General features: G+C 51.1%; 2 protein-coding genes across 2 annotated transcripts; both read left to right on the top strand.

The window, feature by feature from the left end:
* The first annotated feature begins 2,613 nt into the window (after positions 1-2,613).
* Positions 2,614-4,484, top strand: SEPMUDRAFT_149303 (uncharacterized protein). Its single transcript, XM_016905475.1, has one exon. The coding sequence runs from the start codon at positions 2,668-2,670 to the stop codon at positions 4,231-4,233; it is 1,566 nt and encodes a 521-aa protein (XP_016760835.1). The 5' UTR covers positions 2,614-2,667; the 3' UTR covers positions 4,234-4,484.
* A 3,971-nt stretch (positions 4,485-8,455) lies between these two features.
* On the top strand, positions 8,456-13,052 carry SEPMUDRAFT_149302 (kinase-like protein). The gene is made up of 2 exons (XM_016905474.1): positions 8,456-10,913; positions 11,169-13,052. The coding sequence occupies exons 1-2, from the start codon at positions 9,056-9,058 to the stop codon at positions 12,533-12,535; spliced, it is 3,225 nt and encodes a 1,074-aa protein (XP_016760834.1). The 5' UTR covers positions 8,456-9,055; the 3' UTR covers positions 12,536-13,052.
* Positions 13,053-13,643: the final 591 nt, after the last annotated feature.

Genomic DNA, 13,643 nt, shown 5'->3' with positions numbered 1-13,643 from the left:
ACGGCTATAGCGGCCTTAGCTCTAAATACGATATTAGCCTCGTTACGTATAGTATTCGCGTACTACGGAATCCTTACGAATGTCTAGAAACCCTATTAACCGTCGCTAAGTACTCGCTATATAGATCGTTTCAAGGCGACTAACCTTTACTTAGTATATAGGTACTAGCTACTGCGATCGCGACGGCTACGGCTACGGCGGCGGCGGCGGCGGCGGCTATCTAGTAACCGGACGGCTACTTTCTAGTACGCGTAATAGTTCGCGTACGAATTTAGTATATAGAGGGTTTAGATTAAGCTAATAGTACTAAGAGCAGAAATTGAACTTATAGAATATAACGCTATATCTAATCGACGGTACGACTAGATAGTATTTAGCCTAGAGGCTAGGTAGGTTGTCGGCTATAGTGAATAGGTCGGTAGAGAGAGAGAGAGTATATATATATATAGAAAAGAATTCAAATAATAGTACGTACCGTAATATATACCCCGGAGGGCTTAGCTCGCTTAGCTCGTAGTTATACTCGTAGGGGAGATACTAGCCCTATAGCCTACGGATTATTATAGAACTCGATAATACCTAAATCCTCGTTTGCGATTAGCGCGTTGCTAGTATCTCTAAATGCTTCCGCCGTCTAGCGTATAGGTATCTAATCTCTTGCTACTAATAGCTTTAGAAGTATACCGAGTATTAGCTATTGTTCTAAGCTAATATAGTTATTTACTAGGCTACGTAGGGTAATATAGGCCGTACGGTACGTATGGTCGCCGGTCGCTACGTTGTACGACGTACTACTAATAGGTAGCGCGAAGCTATAGAGGAGGAGGCTCGCTTTGTACTATTCGTAGGTATCGGCGGAAAGAAAGGCCTCGAGGTCTATAGTATTAAGTTAGCGAGCAGGCTACGAGTAGAGCGAGTATATATACTAAACCCTTCTAGTATCCCTTCGAGCGTCTGTAGAACCTCCTTAGGTATACGTATACCTTACTACGTAGCGCTATAGAGCTCTAGATAATGCCGTAATATATAAGGAATACCTAGAATCGAGTATAGCCGATTGTTTTGCCTCCGAATCTTATAGTAATTCTATACCTTTACGAATCCTACTACTGTCTTACGGAGAATCGTAGTATAGATCGCTAGGAAGGCAATACGATCGCCTAATAACTCTAGGTCAAATTCGTTCGTAGCATTTAAGCTATAGAAGTACGCGCGCTATCTATTTAGCGCCTTAGCCTACTAATTCTACTATACCTCGATATACTGATTTATCTTACTTATACTATATCGGAAGTATTTACCGAATCGTAGTAGTAGTAACGAGGCCTCGCCGCGAGTACTATACTTAGTATTCTCGACGTCGTAAGCGGTATAACGTACTATATAGTATACGTTAGCGGCTAGAATAGTCTTACCTCTACGATCCGAGCGTATAATTACCGGCGCGTATCTACTATAGCGTAGGGTCGCGATATACTAAGCAAGTACCGAAACGGCCGATCTACTAGTAATTCTGACGTAAATCTACTCTATATACCGCGCGTATACGTCGATTGCGCTATATATCTAAATACCCTAGTACTCGAACTTATAGTACGTATCTATCGAGATTGCCGCTAACGGCCTAGATATAATAATAGCACTATAGTACTCTCTAGCCTTCTCGTATCGCCGCTAAATACTATCGGGATTAAGCAATTTAATAATACGGTAGATATAGTCTCTAAGTAGGTTAGCCGACAGCGATTTAGCAAGCGAGTAGATAGCGAGCGCCTACGTACCTCCTAATTATATTTATCTCTAAACGTAGATATATATATAGGTTCCTCCTACTATATACCTCTACCTCTAACTTAGCGAGCTCGTCTACGAGTACTATAGCGATTAACTCTTTAGTATATACTTGCTCTACTACTAGTATCTGCTTCCTAAAACCTAGCTCTTTACGTATACGCCGATATATCCTCGTACTAATTTTCTAGCTATTAATCGCTAGAATCGCAACTGCCTCGCTATCTATAAGTTGTAGCTTAGTATAGGTATACGCTATACGTATACGCAAGCTATCGTCTTCGTCGAAGATATCGTACTATCGACGATATAAAGGTACGGCGGCTATAGTAAGGCCCTAGGCTTATAGCCGTTGTTCGAATATACGCTCTATAATAGAAATACCGAACTACTAGTATAGATTAGCAATAATCTACCTCTACGAGACACCTTCTTCGAGCTATATAGCGATATAGACCTAATAGTTATTATAGTCTATAGCGCGTAGTCCTCTAGGTACGTACGTCCGAGGTATATTAGTAGGTAGCGACGGATACGGCGGTAACGGCGAGATAGGCGGCGAGCGTATAGCGAGTATATGTAGTAGTATATAGTAGGTAGAAGGGTGGAAGTAGTAGGAAAATGAAGCTAAAGAAAGCCGGGGGTAACGTGTGGCGGCTGGCCACTTTGGGCCTCCGTAGATGTGGGTGTTGTGAGGCTTGGCAGCCACCGGCGCCAGGCTGAACGCTGGGCCTGTCACATCATCACAACTGTGCCGTTCACTGCCAATCAACAAGGTTGTGCTGCTCAACTCCAAGTCGGCGCTTATTGCACTGGATCCTCCTCACCGTCCCATGAACAGCCATATTAAACTGTTGACGCACTACGATACGCAAAATGTCCAACGATTTCGAAGACGAGTTCGCGCAAGTGCAAACAGCCAAAACCAGCGCCTTGAGCAGTCCGCGAGACGCTGGCCAACGCCCCCTCCCTTCTCCATCGAGCGACCCGTCGCGAGGAGGTCGAAAACGAAAATCCTTCCACGAGAGTGACGATTGTTCCTGCGACGAGCCTCCTGTTAAGAAGAATTGCGACGTCAGCGTGGCCAATTCGCTGCCGCTGCTCGAAGCTGGTCCAGACGAGTGCTACGGATCGGACGTCAGGTGGGAGGAGTACTTTGGAACTTGGCCGGCAAGAATGTCGGCGCAGGACATGGGCCCTCCGAGTCGTGGGGCGAAGCGTTTTCATACTCCGTCGCGATCGAATAGCTATAGTCAGCGCGTTCGGGATGGAGACTCCCCAGCACCGTGGACGAGAAGACACGAAGAGAGAATGGAGGATGCGGGAATATTCATGACAGACATTGGTGATCAGGCCAGGATCACGGATGACTGCCACCGGCTATGTGACCGTTTGCTTAAGGCCGAATACTCAATGCCGGCCAACTTAGCGTATCAACCGGACCAGCTAAAACAACTGCTGCGACGAGTGCGTTTCTGCAACGAAGCCCGTGTGGTTCGCGATATTATGTCAATCGTAGTCCCCTCTCCCGAGCTGCTCACAATCCGTGGACATGCCGAGCTCAGTACTATATGCGAAGCCATGGACGCCGAGTGGACGCAGTGCGCTACTCTGTGTGGCCCCAGGCCGAAGCCAGACTTTGTGGCGGGTATATCGGCAGCCACCTTCACGACTGAGGAGAAAGAGAAGCTTCAGCTGAACCACACGAGCGCATGCCCCAATTTCTTTCCAGAGAACATGTACTTCCCTTTTCTGATCTGCGAGGCGAAGGGAAGCGATGGATCAATCGAGGAAGCCGAGCGACAAGCTATGCACAGCGCCAGCATAGCGACTCGAGCCGTGATAGAGCTTTTCCGGAAGATCTCTGCCACGGCTGAGGTAGACGGAAAAATTCTCACGTTTTCTGTCGCCCACAACCATTCTACGGCGTCGATATTTGCTCATTTCGCAAAGATCGAGCACGACAAGACATCCTTCTATCGTAAGCCGATCATTTATCATCGATTTGCGGACGATGTGAAATCTACGGGGTGGACGAAGTCATACCAAATTGTTCGAGCAATTTATGACCATTTCGTTCCACAACACGTGGGTCGAATTCGAGATGCTCTTGCGAGACTGCGAAGCCCATCCCCAGCGGCTTCCACGGCACAGTCTGGTGTCGAGGACAGTTTGGAGGCATCGGCCGCGGAACAGTCCTCGTCGTATGAAGATGGTCCATTCAAGAAGCCCTCTCTTCCTGCTTCATGGCTGCGGGAGGAAAATAACAGAACCACTGAAAAGTTCTTAGAGCAGTTGAGGCTCCAGAGAGAGCAAATGGAGAAACAAATGGCACAGCAGAAAGAAGAAATGCAGAAGCAGTTTGCACAGCAGCTGGCACAGCAGCAAGAGATCATCAGTCTCCAGCTGTTGAAGATGTCAAAAGCTACTTCGACAACCTAACTTGATATTTGCTTTTGAGGCTACCCGAGACAGTCACGAACTAGAACGATTGGACGTAGATATACTTGAATCATTGCTCACGACCCCAAGTTGCACTGCAATCCAGTCTCAAGCAACAAAATTTCCAGGACCTCCTGAACAGTCAGCCCACCTGCCTCGTTCCACTTTGACTGGGGCGACTGAACACGTTCCAAGAATACGATCAGCAGTCCATAGTCGCCAAAGGCATCAAAGGGGAGAACCATACCTACCTACTGTCCAGATCTAGTACTGAACCGAGAGATACAAATGTGAAGTCTAGTGAGGTGCTTCGAGCTGTGTAACAGATCCCGCGCGTACATGATGATGTCAAACTCTGCCTACAACGGTTTTGATCGCGCCGTACAGTATTTGTCTTCTTTGTATAGGTCTCGACTCGAACAAAAGCAACCGTGCCGGAGGCGACCCTAGATCTGCGGGAATATTCGGTCAAGCAGTCTCAGCCGATGTATGTCCGCAGTATCAAATTCCAGGCACGGTCTTAGTGGGTGTATATCCGAATTATTGTTTCCAAGTCTTCGCCTGCCTGCGCGAGCAAGAGAAGGAAAGAGTCGAAAAGGACGCTGTACGCGACGAGTGACAGAGGAGAAGGGCGGACTCGCTAGGAGGACATGCAATCACAGCTTGGGAACTCAGTTCCAGCAGTCAAGGTCGGAGAGACGAAGCTACTGTCCGCGCTCACCATGTTTCCCAGGCAGACGACTACCTGCATTGGCACACCATTGCTGGGCGCGCTGCGCTGACTTGACGCTCTGGTCATCAAGCACATTTCATCCATACCTGTATCCAAAATCCCATCGTCTCATGATAAGCCTGATCGGCCCACAGAAGGGTCAAACAGGGGGCCACTCCATCAGGGACGCTCACACAGCCTACCAGACATGATCCGCATTCGATCAATGATACGTAGGTAGTATTGGCGTCTTACAACTCTCGCCGCCATCAAGCTCCTAGGCTGTATTCGGGCCAAGGCAAGGAATGGTACTATTCCTCACGCGAACGCTCTGCGTCAAATACGGTCCACTGCGACATCTTCCGGAGGCATCTACGATGGAGTACATCGCGGGCAATAGGTATATTGAGAAATGTCTGGATCCATCATCCATGGCCCAAGGAATTGAAGATGGAGAGGCTACGCCAGACCTATTTCGGAGACTGGAAGTAGGTTGTCTGGGGCGCGCTTACTCATATCGAAATATCCACTCCCTTCGAAGCGATGCTCTTGTCCAGTCGACCTTATACTACCTAGCGCCCATATGCCCATATCCCTTCCATCCTCTTCAAGCCGCCTGAGCGCTTCGATCATTCAACTCCGACACAGGTCAAGGATGCACTGGACCTCAGCGCAGAAGCGCTTGTAGCAGTTGCGCCCCGCGCCTAGCCAGCTCACACATGTGGTGGTTCAAGGATGTTAGGCGACACAGCATTCCAGCCTGTGTTTTTAGCCGCTCGCACTTTCTCGTGGGAACTACATGATAGAGAGACGAGACGAGACCTCAGATTCTCTTTTTTTTTCTCGCTGTCAAACAGAATCCTTCCAGGTTTGCATTCCAACTTATAGGCGAAAAATTCCATGTCCGCGGTCCAAGCGTGCATGCCCGATCTTGATTCGCTTCTGCGCCCTGCAGATTTGACCCATTTCGTGGTGGGTACGACAACACACGCGACACGACACAGAACAGGTACATGTAGGTAAGTATCTTATCTTACCTACCTTAGGTGATCTCACTTGATAATGCCTTTCCCGAACTCATTTCCAGGTGTATCTACCTGCGTGTATATAAGCCTCTCAACTCGCTCGGTATGAAGAAGGTACATACCTGGTAGGTAGGCACCCAATAGACTTGGACGAGTACCAGGTAACATTCATTATCGTGAGGCTGACAGCTAGCAGCTGTTCACGAGAGTCCATTTTGAACACAGCCAATAATAATAATAATAAAAAAAAACTCTGGTAAATCTCCGTCGTAAAGAGGATCCGCCTTTTTGCAGTTAGATTGAAGGGAAACGTCGGACCTGACGAGTCCGTCCAACATGTAGCCAATCTGTAGGTACATACTAGGTAGAGTACATTATACTTATGCACCACGCAATGCCGCATTATGGGGCAAAAATAAATAAAAAAAAAATGGAGTCAGCGCCTGCAGGTGCGCGGCTCTGCTGTCCTCCTGCATGGAAGCTCGCGTGGTCACTATCTTGAGCCTAGGTAGGTGGTGCCGTGGTGGTTATGTAAGGTAAGTTAAGGTACCTACAGGTAAGGTACAGGTACCCGACGTGTACCTACAGTCCTACATGTAGGTTGCAGGAACGACTGCTTCTCTCCTGCAGCTCACTGAGGGATTCTCTGATCATGGAAGTTGCGATTGCTCGCCTTCCTCTTCGTTTTTCTTTCCAATACCTACCTTATTTGGTCTTTCCGCCAGGTGCAAACGTGCACCCGAATAGGTCCTTTTCTCCTACAGGTACGTGTAACTTATCGCTTGGCTGGCCTGGGACGCTTTCCATCAGCGCATCATCGCAGCTCGAGGTGCTCCAATACAACTTCCTGGAATACGAGAAAGGGAGATTCTTTGCCATGGTCGAGAAAAGTTTCTGATACATGGATCGCTGTTCAACTGTTGTCACAATCTGACGAGTCTGAGGCGTACATTTGAGCACGACTTGGTTATGCGCCGTGGTACTGGATTATGTGTCTCTAACGGGTATATGTGAAGAGAGAAAGAGAGCGACCTGGCACATCGACATATACGTCTCCCATACATGTACCCTGCCTGGATCGTCTGGCCGATTCGGAGACATGGTGCTATGACAATTCGCCGTATGTGTCTTATATCATGTTACGCGGCTCGTAGCATTCATCTTCTATCATACCTGTACCCTTGTGGTCTGACTGCAGTAGTACATGTAGGTGAGTTGTGAGGCCTTCATCACCACTCGGCTCTGTAGCTCTGCGACGTGTCAAAAAAAAACTAAACAAACAACAACGCTGCACTTCATCCTGTAGAGTACTATAAAGAGGCGTTGTGAGTGGTCACATGGAGGTGGATTAGGCACCCCGCCCAGATCGGTGAGGTGGCCTACCAACTGGGCTTGACACGTTTTGAGGTTGATTGGATAGAAAAGGATTTCTCAGGCGTGCAGCTGCCGACAGAACAGTTAGTATCGATACGACTGTAGAAGTCAGTCATCGCCTAAAACTGTTTCCATGCGAACAGATGCAGCGGAGACGGTGCCGCCTGAAGATATTTGTAGCGGCTATTCGTGATCTAAATGAAGCAGCAACGAAAACTGGATGCCAGAGATTACGACTTGTGGGTGTACGTATGGTGGGTGGCTACCTACTTTGGGCTCACCGTCCGACGTCCGTAGCATGCAGATTCATAGGCTCAAAGCAGGCTTCGCAGCAGCTCCTCGGGACTGGCGAGAGACGCTGCTCTGAACAGCAGATGACTCTGGTGGAACAGCGCACCGACGCGCGTGGCCCAGGAAGCAGTATGCCAGTATCAGGATATCAGCCCAGTTTTCCGTCCAAGTGACCCAAGTTGGCATCGTGGACGTTGAACGATGGCCGTCAGGGGATGCTGTGTGTCAGTGTGTGTCGGGGCTCGAGATGACGCAACGTCGACCAGGCGTTTGCGCCAGTGGATTGTTACAGCAAGTAAACAAACGGGCGATGGATGGGATGAACGGGAGATCAGGTCAGGTGCAGAAGAGGTACATGTACATACCTCCTAGGTACCTTAGATGGTAGGTTTTCTCCCTGTGAGGTGGCAAGACGAGCATCGCCTCGGCCAAAAGATATCAGTCAATCAATATCAAGGCATAGGAAAGGTACTGGACCAGTGGACATGTAGCTAGGAGGGTACGGTCTACACTACTGTGCTACCCACTGTCAAAGCTGCACAGAGACAGAGAGTCACCGACAGCGGAAGGTGAGACGACAGGGTCGGGCGTAGGCCAACGACTAGCGCCATTGTCACGAGTGTGCGTGGCATTTTCGGATCAAAGCTTCAAACAACAAATCCAGGGTCGAGCGAGCGAGTGAGAGCATCGCATCGCTCCGCATCCGCTCCTTCCTCCCCCAACTCGCGCGACACGCGACTGCGACTACTGCCAACTGCGACTGCCTCACCCACACTCACTACTGCCAGCGCAACTGCTGCCTCTCTTCGCCTGCCACGCTGCCCTCCTTCCTTCGATTGCCTGTCGCCTGCGCGCCATCTCCACCACCACCACCACCGCCGCCTCCTCCGTCCTGCTCGTCCGCATCCGCATCCTCATCGCCCACAACACCGACGCGACTCGGCAAGCCGGTGTTTCGCCCATCTCACTACACCCGCCGTCCATGACGCGTGGTGTTTTGATATTTTCGCATTCCACGGCAACAACCTAAACCGCTCGCGAATCGAACAACAAGGACATCCTTATTGTCGTCCGACTACTGTGCGCCCACCCTCATGTCCGACGACGACGCTCGATAGCCTCAGCCCGTCCTGGTTGTTTGCGCCTGGCGCTCATCGCAGTTCCGCACCTCACGCGCGCTCACGGACCAGATCTCCCGTCCCCAAATCTTGCTGCCTTGCTATCGTCCAGGCACCGCCATATTGGACCAGTAACGCTAGGCAGTAGCAAGGTGACCGCGTAGCTTCCCATTGTCAACAACACGCCCCGCTTTGCCTTTGCGCACAAGCTCGAAAACGACAACCGCCACCTTCGGCGCGATACCCACGTCGTGGTGCGCGTCCAGAGACTCTCCTCGAAACCCACGCCGGACTCACCAGCAATGGAGTTGGAATACTCCCCTCGTCACTCACCAGGAGGCTCGATGCATATGCTCTCACCTACGCACCCGAGGAGCCCACAATTCGACGGATTCACGACCATTCGCCAGATTCGCCGCTCCCTCTCGCGTTCCCCTTCGAAGCCGTCGAGATTCGCCCTATCAACGAAAGGAACCTCACACAATGCGCCCATGTCTCCTGCGCCGCGATCGCCATCGGGACTCAGTCGCGCGTATAGTGCAGATCAGAGCCAGCTCGAGTCGAGAAGCAAAACCACAGGTCAGCGTTGTGGATTGGCACGGACGAGGTCGCGCAAAGCATCACCACCTAACAGTCCGCTGCGGCGTGCACTCAGTGACAACTCCAATCAAGGCAACGCAACGCCGCGCTACCCGACGCGCCGGACGTCTGCTGAACACGAACAGGAAAACATGGATTGCTCGGAAGATTCTGTGAAGGCTGCGCCAGACTCGCGATCTGTCGATGCCATCAAACTCGACTTCTCCAAACCAGGCCCCGAAAAGTTCTTACATTCTGTGCTACGAGAACATGCGTCACCCATGAAGTCGAGTCCGCTCAAACGAAGCGATGGTGTCATGAACCTGGAAGCCGCGAGCTTGGGAAGTCCTCGCAGCAGCAAGCGTAGGAGCTTACACAGCGCTTCGAGCATAGACTTCAACATATTCGAGCAGAGCTTTGACGGTGCTCAGTATGAGCCTGCGGTATCACCTGACGAAGACAAGGAGAAGGAAACCGCGCCGACCTTCACCTGGAACATGGCTCCACCACCAAGCTCACCACAAAGGCGGCCGTTCAGTCTACGGAAAACTACATTGTCTCAGCGCGCTGGTTCTGCTCGAAAGAATCTGTTCGCAGATTCTATGCGCGATTCGGTGATGAGTCCCTCACTCACTCGTGCTCGATCAAGATTCTCATTGGACGGCGCACTGCCCTTGCGCAGTTCGGACATGGACTCGGCGCTTCGGAGGAGTGCAGCCAGCGATCCTCCAGTCTTGTTTCCACCGTCTGTGCAACAGAAACAACTCCAGTCAGCGCCCAAGCCTCATCCACTGTCTCACGCGTTGACCCCTTCGTCTTCCACATCGAGCGTGCTGGATGATGGCGCTACACCAGCTGGAGAACCACCTGTGGCACCTCTCGGCGCCCCTGCCGAGAAGCCATCAGGGGCACCAAAACGATGCCCTGGATTCTCCAAGTCGCTGCCACTGGGTGCGCTACGCCCAAACTTAGCTGCTGACTCTCAGGGAGATGCTCACGCTACACCCGCTGGATACAAGATGGCGAAGCCATTGCCACAAGCTTTCATGTCAACTGGACTGATCTCGAAACGACACCGTAATATGGATGGCGGCCCTGCTACACTCTTTCAAAGTACCAACATGCCGGACACACCTTCCAAAAAGCAGCCACTGCTTCATTTTGGGGGAACTCCTGCTCCCTCCGCACTGGGTAAGCTTGCGCGTCCCATGCATGAGTTTGGAAGCCCGAGCACACCCTTCAATGGCAGAGTCTCGAAGGCATCTCCGCAGTCGTTTGGCAAGGGTGTCAACATATTCGGGTCCAAGACAAATCAGGCTCAGCTCACCAGAAGGAGCTCCTTCATCAGCATTGATGGCGACGAGCCTAATGACTCACCTACTGGACATCTGGACAACCATGCCATTGCCGACGACCTGCCACCGACACCCACCAAATCCACGACGACGATGCCTAGACCTCAATCTAAGGGAAAGAGTAATAGTCTGCGCAGCAGCTTGTTCGGGAGGAGAACATCTCTGGGTCCGGATACGTTTGCCTCACCTGCTGACTGTGAGCACTCGCCGACCGTAGACGACGAAAGTAAGTTCATGCATGCTGATTTTACGCCTTGCTTTCGGCGCGAGAAGGGTGCGGATTGCGCTGCTGTTGTCGACGACTCGCCAATGCCTTTCATCACATTGACAGCCAGTGTGTCACCTTCCCCGCGGTTGTTTCGAAGTCAGTCAGAGCATGAACCGCGACGACTGACTTCCCCCTCACCACTTGCGAAACGATCGTTGCGTTCTGAGCCATTGTTGGATTCAAGTGGAAGCACTCATGCTAAGCCTATAGCAGCGCCAAGTCCTGTGGCGATCAAGCAGAGCGGAAGCAAGCACTCTCCGCACACCCCGCACGAGTCCTTCACTCCACCAGACCCAAGTTGTCTCTCAATCTCTGTCGAGAATCGCGCATCTCTCCCATTCAACAGCTGCAGCTTTCCACCAGCCACGCCGACCGGACCTCGCGGCGATTCGTTCGCGTTCAGCCTCGGTCAAAGCAATCCCATAAGCGGTTACTTCCAGAACGATGTCGACACTTCGCTCACTTCACGCTTCGGGCAAGTCACGTTGTTCGGAAACGGTGAATTTTCGCAGGTGTATAAGGTCGAGAAGCCTCTGTTGGATGGTCCAGGTGCGCAGTCAACATCCAGCCCGGGGCGCATCGTGTATGCCGTCAAGAAGGCTCGGAAGCCTTATACTGGGGTGAAAGACCGCCAACGAAAGATGCAAGAAGTCGTCCTCCTGAAAGCCATGCAAGGCCATGAGCACATCGTGCAGTTGGTCGACCACTGGGAGTCTAAGAATCACCTTTACATCCAGACCGAGTACTGCGAGAATGGCAATCTGAAGGACTTCTTGACTCAAACAGGGTGCAAGGGACGGTTGGACGATTTCAGAATCTGGAAAATCTTGCTGGAGTTGTCACAAGGCCTGAAGTCTATCCACGACCAGAACTTCATTCATCTTGACCTGAAGCCTGCCAACATCTTCATCGATTGGGAGGGGCTGTTGAAGATTGGTGATTTCGGTATGGCGAGTACCTGGCCGGCTCCCGCTGGCCTCGATGGTGAAGGTGACCGCGAGTACATCGGACCTGAAGTTCTTTCAGGCCGCTTTGACAAGCCCGCCGACATCTTCTCGCTCGGTATGATCATGCTTGAGATTGCCGGTAACATCGTGCTCCCTGACAACGGCGCGTCCTGGCAACGCCTTCGCGCTGGTGACCTCAGTGACCTGCCGAGCTTGACCTGGAGTTCCGATAGCAGTCTGAGCCGAGATGACTCGGGCGATCCCATCGAGCTACTGAATGGCCAGTCCAATGAGTCGCTCTGTACATCCCATCAAGGCGATGATGATGATCTCAGCTTCTTGCGCCCAGCACCTCCGAAGCACCAGCACCAGCGTCATCACGATCTCGATAGCGCCCCGCAGTTCATGGTCGACCCGACCGATAGTGAGGCTCTTGAGACCATGGTACAATGGATGATCAATCCGGATCCAGATCAGCGTCCGAATATTGATCAACTTTTGTGCGCACACGGCGTCTTGTGGGTGGAGCAACGTCGTCGCGCAGGCGCTACGGTGTATGAGGGCGCATGGGGACCAGCTGATGATGTTCTCAATCACGGACAAGAAGAGGACATTGAGATGATGGATATTTGAACGGTGCCCAGAAAGTGGGACAGTTGTGGTCTCACCGCTTGAGCATCCCTTACTGCACGGTGTCCAAGTCGTTGCACCCTTACTTGGGAGTCGTCTCGGGCCATGCATTATCAACATGATGCATCTTACGGGAATAGCCAGACGTACGCGGAACGAAGAGCAGCACGGAGCGTTCACAGGCACATGGGCGCATTGAACGCCGGATACAGGAGGACGACTGGATGGGAAGAAACGATGGGAAGACAAGAGATCACGGCCGACTTACTACTGAACATGTAAATGGTAACGAACTAACGAGGGAGCATTTTGCTGGGGCATGAGAGAAGAGCGGACAGCGTCAAGCATACGCCTAGCATGAGCGATGTTTTCGATCTCTGAAAGGGTGTGGCCTTTACTGCTAGCTACGATTACGGCTTGGGTTTGGCACGACTTGTCTTGGGAATCGCTCGGAAAAAGGAAATGCTAGCATAGGCTACAGCATTTATATTTAGAACCGCAAGGCTACCACACTAGAAACTACAGACTACTGTACCTTACAGTTGACATCAGTGGAACTGGGATCATTATTCGGCCAGATGCTTGACCTCTGTAGACTGTGCGTTTTATAATTACGTTGCACCCGTGTTGTTGTTGTTGTTGTTGTTGTTGTTGTTTGACAAAACAAATGTGGATCTCCGTCGGTCTCCTTGCGCACACGAGGTTGTTTGCATATATGTTGCTATGCGATGGAGCACGACAGGTGCAATCAAGACACACGTGTCATGATGCTTTTTTTTTTTTCTTTTTTTCCTTTTTCTTTTTCCCTTTTTTCTTCCTCAACTCAATTCGTTCCCGCCATCGCGAGTCACGACTTTCTTTACAGTTGCAGTTGCTATGCCACACGCGTTTTTTTTAGTTTTACCTGTAGGTGAGGTAGTTTATTTCCATGACATGTCCCCATCCCCCCGACGGGCCCCCCGTGCCCGTAGGAGGTACCTGCCTTACACATGAGAAGTTCTAGCCCCCTGGGATCTAGTGTCTAGAACTCTCCCCAACTCCATGGAAGTTGAAGTTGGCTTTTGGGTGGTGATGATGACTCTGACTCTCTCTTACTCTGTTGTGTAGGAGG

This window comes from Sphaerulina musiva, assembly GCF_000320565.1.
Source record: "Sphaerulina musiva SO2202 unplaced genomic scaffold SEPMUscaffold_5, whole genome shotgun sequence".
Lineage (NCBI taxonomy): Eukaryota > Fungi > Ascomycota > Dothideomycetes > Mycosphaerellales > Mycosphaerellaceae > Sphaerulina > Sphaerulina musiva.
This window is presented reverse-complemented; position numbering and strand designations above follow the sequence as displayed.

Excerpts from the sequence above, each read along its gene's own strand:
- SEPMUDRAFT_149303 (XM_016905475.1), top strand. The coding sequence starts at position 2,668 with ATGTCCAACGATTTCGAAGACGAGTTCGCGCAAGTGCAAACAGCCAAA.
- SEPMUDRAFT_149302 (XM_016905474.1), top strand. The coding sequence starts at position 9,056 with ATGGAGTTGGAATACTCCCCTCGTCACTCACCAGGAGGCTCGATGCAT. Across the intron at positions 10,914-11,168 it reads GCCGACCGTAGACGACGAAA|CGCCAAGTCCTGTGGCGATC; the intron begins GTAAGTTCATGC and ends AGCCTATAGCAG.